The sequence below is a fragment of the Fonticula alba genome, assembly GCF_000388065.1.
Source record: "Fonticula alba strain ATCC 38817 unplaced genomic scaffold supercont2.4, whole genome shotgun sequence".
NCBI lineage: Eukaryota > Rotosphaerida > Fonticulaceae > Fonticula > Fonticula alba.
The window spans coordinates 723,254-726,626 of record NW_009242974.1 but is presented as its reverse complement, the minus strand read 5'-3'; the positions used below and the strand labels follow the sequence as shown (position 1 = coordinate 726,626).

General features: G+C 69.6%; 1 protein-coding gene and 3 non-coding genes across 4 annotated transcripts in view; all 4 read right to left on the bottom strand.

Annotated features, from left to right (window-relative positions):
* Window positions 1-1,656: 1,656 nt before the first annotated feature.
* On the bottom strand, window positions 1,657-1,729 carry H696_02700. Its single transcript has one exon. It is a non-coding gene; the product is annotated as a tRNA-Glu (tRNA).
* A 159-nt stretch (window positions 1,730-1,888) lies between these two features.
* Window positions 1,889-1,962, bottom strand: H696_02699. Its single transcript has one exon. It is a non-coding gene; the product is annotated as a tRNA-Val (tRNA).
* An 81-nt stretch (window positions 1,963-2,043) lies between these two features.
* On the bottom strand, window positions 2,044-2,116 carry H696_02698. The gene has a single exon. It is a non-coding gene; the product is annotated as a tRNA-Lys (tRNA).
* A 648-nt stretch (window positions 2,117-2,764) lies between these two features.
* The window catches only part of H696_02697 (hypothetical protein), a gene marked incomplete at its 3' end in the record, with an annotated part of 4,296 nt that continues 3,687 nt past the window's right edge, over window positions 2,765-3,373 (bottom strand). Inside the window, exons 9-10 of the mRNA XM_009496607.1 lie at window positions 2,954-3,355; window positions 2,765-2,788 (exon numbers count right to left, since the gene is read on the bottom strand). Coding sequence (XP_009494882.1) covers window positions 2,765-2,788; window positions 2,954-3,355 — 426 coding nt within the window. The remainder of the gene's footprint in view (window positions 2,789-2,953; window positions 3,356-3,373) is intronic.

Here is a 3,373-nt window from a genome sequence, read left to right as displayed (position 1 = left end):
CGGGCGGACGGGCGGGGCCTCGGGCGCATGGCTTCACCCGGCGGCTGTCGCTGCTGGCGACGAATCGCGTCATCCGCCACCGGGCCGCGGGCACGGCGGTCCGCAGGCCCGGGCTATTTTCCTCATCGGCGCGCTGGGGGGGCCGGAGGGCCGGCGCAGGTGGTTCTCCTGTTGTGGACCTGCAGACGGGCGCCGGGCGCCAGGGCAAGGGGGAGCACCAAACAGAGGCGTCGGCTCCCTGGGGGCGGGGGGGCGGGGGGGACGGCCGATCAGACTGGGCATCGGCCGGCGCCGGCGCCACCGCCCTCGCCCCGGGCCGCGCACAGGCCACGCACGCCGCACGCCGCACGCACGGCCGCCGGGCGAGAAGGGGAAAACAATAATAATCGAGCCGGCCGGAAGCCATCTCTCTTTCCCACGTTCGAGGGGGCAACGCGGGCCTGCGCGTGCATACGCCGCGCGCCGCTTCCCGGCCCAGCTGGGGCGCCCCGGCCCGGGCGCCTGGCTCCTCGACGTGTCAACCGGCGGCTGGCGCGCGCGCGCACGGCGGGGGGCGGGGCGGGGAGAGGAATATTTAGATTTGTGCCCCCGCATGCCGGGGCGTCGAGCGGGAGGAGGCCCGGCCTCTTCGGCATCCCCGGCCTGGCAGGGGGGTGCTCCACGCTATGATGCTTTTTTGCGGGGCACATCCGCGCCATGCCCCCCGCCCCGCTCTCCCAGCGCGTCGCGCTCGCCCCGGCCCAGGCCGGCGGCAAGAAGAGCCCCCGGGGGCCTGAGCACGGCGTGTGACACCTTGCCAGCCAATGACGACCGCGCCGGCCGGCACCGTGCGACCAGTCGGTCTCTAGGCCGATGGCGCCAAGCTGCACCGAAGGGCGCTCCCCTTTCGGCGCGCTCGCCCCCGTCCTTGACCGCCGGGCCGGGCCGCCCGGGGCGAGGCGACCCGGCCCCCCCCCCCCCCCCCCCCCGGGACGGGGGGTGCCCGGTCGCGCCCACACGCCCCGGCGTGGGCCTCTTCCTTCCGCTCCGGGGTCGCCCCGGCGGGCAGACCGGCTCCGGTGGGAGCTGCCTGCGCGCTCCACGCCCAAGGCCCGCCGCATCTACCTCCCCCGCCCCTGGTGAGTCCCGACGCCCGGCGGCGACCCCCCCCCCCCCCCCGGGCCAGGGTGCGTTGTCGGGGCGTGTGCGCAGGCCGGCGGCGCCCGTGCCTCGCGCTATTTTTTTTTCCGTCCGCACCGCAAGTCGACACGGACCGCCGCCGCATCAGGGCCAGCAGAAATCCTCCCCGCCCCCCCCCGCGCTGCTCCTCCGACGCGTACATACCCCCCCCCCCATCTGATGCCCGCCGCATCCAAGGGCCAGTGACCGCAGGGACTGGCGCCGGGGAAGCGGTGCGTGAAAAAATAAAAACCACCCTTCGGGCCGCAAGACAACTCCGCCACGCCTCGCCGCTGCAAGCAGGACGTGCGCGGCCCCCCCCCCACCCCGCACCGTTGTCCCCTCACGCCCGCCGCCCCCCATTCCTCCCCGGCGCCCGCCAAGCGCCAGGAAGACCAGCGCGTACGCGCGGGGGCGCGCCGCCGCCGCGGTTTCCAGTTACGTGAATGGTGTTCTCCGCGACTGCGGATTAAGCGTCCAGTGGGTGCTAAAAAGGAATTCCCATACCGGGACTCGAACCCGGGTCTCGTGGGTGAGAGCCACGTATCCTAACCACCTAGACTATATGGGAGCTTCGGTGTCAGATGACACCCGAATGACATTCATGTGCGTTCGACATGACCGGGCGTCCCTGTCCCCCCTCCTCAACAAGCCCAGAGAAAGGACCACACCCGGAGGACAGCGACCGAGAGAACCAGAGAAAAAGCGGCCACGAAAGAAAAAGAAGGCCTGTCCGAACCAGGACTCGAACCTGGGACATTCTGTGTGTTAGACAGATATGATAACCATCTACATCATTCGGACTGAGGTACGTGCAGCCCAGGTGGTCTTATATTGGACCGGTCTTTCGAGCTCCGGGGACATTGCTCAGGTGGGCAAAAGAGTAGCCCACTGTGGGGCTCGAACCCACGACCCTGGGATTAAGAGTCCCATGCTCTACCAACTGAGCTAAACAGGCTATTGTTAGGACGAACATCGTCTCGGGGGCATATATTTCCCCGGCTTTGTCCCCGGGGAGCCGCCCGTGAACGCCGCCCCCTTCCGGCCCCCCCCCCCTGTCGCTGCCTGCCGATCCCACATGCGCGTGCGCGCGTGCATGCACATGCCAGACATGATTGGCGAAGCACGCCTGCAGAGCCCGGACGGACCCGCGGCCGCTTCCTTTTCCAACGCACTACACGCACCGCGGTGCGTGGCTGGAGAGGGGGGAGAATTGTATTTGTGCCGGAAGACAAGAGAAGACCAGGCACCTCCCCCTCCGCGCCTGGACGGGCGCGCATACCCAGACACAGGCCAAAACACACGCCGGCGCACGGGGGAGGGGGAGGGGGCAACATCAAAGTGGCGCGCGCGCGCGCGCGGGGGGGGGAGGGGGGGAGGCGACACCAAGCGAGCGAGGCGACATGAATCCACAAGGCACACAGGGAGGCGAGGAAGCGGGGGTGGGATGGAAGGAGGAGGAGAGAGAGAGAAAGAGAGAGGGAGAGCGAGAGAGAGGGAGAGCGAGAGAGAGGGAGAGAGGGAGAGAGGGAGAAAGAGAGAGGCCCTCGCGCCCGTGAAAGGACGGGAGAACATGGCAGGACCACGCCCATTGTCACCCACCCACTCAGCCCGAAGCCTTGCTCAGCGACTGCACGGAGGGGGCAGAGAGAGGGAGAGAGAGACACACACACACACACGTCAGCCACAGGTCGAGGGGCCGGGACACAGGGCGAATGCGGCGCAAGGAAAGGCACGCGCAAGGCGCAGCAGGCGAAAGCAGCGGAGGAAGGCGCAACAAGAACCAAGCACATACCGAGGAAAGCTCGATCAGCCACACGCTGCCCGACAGCGTGGCCGCCAGGAGGTGGTGCCCGTCCGGATGCCAGCGGAGGATGTTCACCGGCTCGGTCAGAAGGGCCGACCCGGTGGTGCCGGGCTCGACCGCCCCGGCGGCCACCCCGCCACCCGGGGCCACGGTCACCGCCTGCATCTGCAACTGGATGGACGTCGTGGGGACCAGGTCGTTGAGGGCCGACAGGTCGACATCCGCCGCGAAGGACCCGGCCTCCGGGGCCGCTGGCCGGACCAGCGCCGGGTCAATCTCAAAGAGGGACACCCGCCCGTCGGCGCTGCCGACAGCCAGCAGGCGCCCCGGCCGGTTGGGAGACCACCGCGCCACGAAGGCCGTATCCGAGAGAGAAAGGAAGCAGTAGGGCTGTGGGGGGAGGGGGGG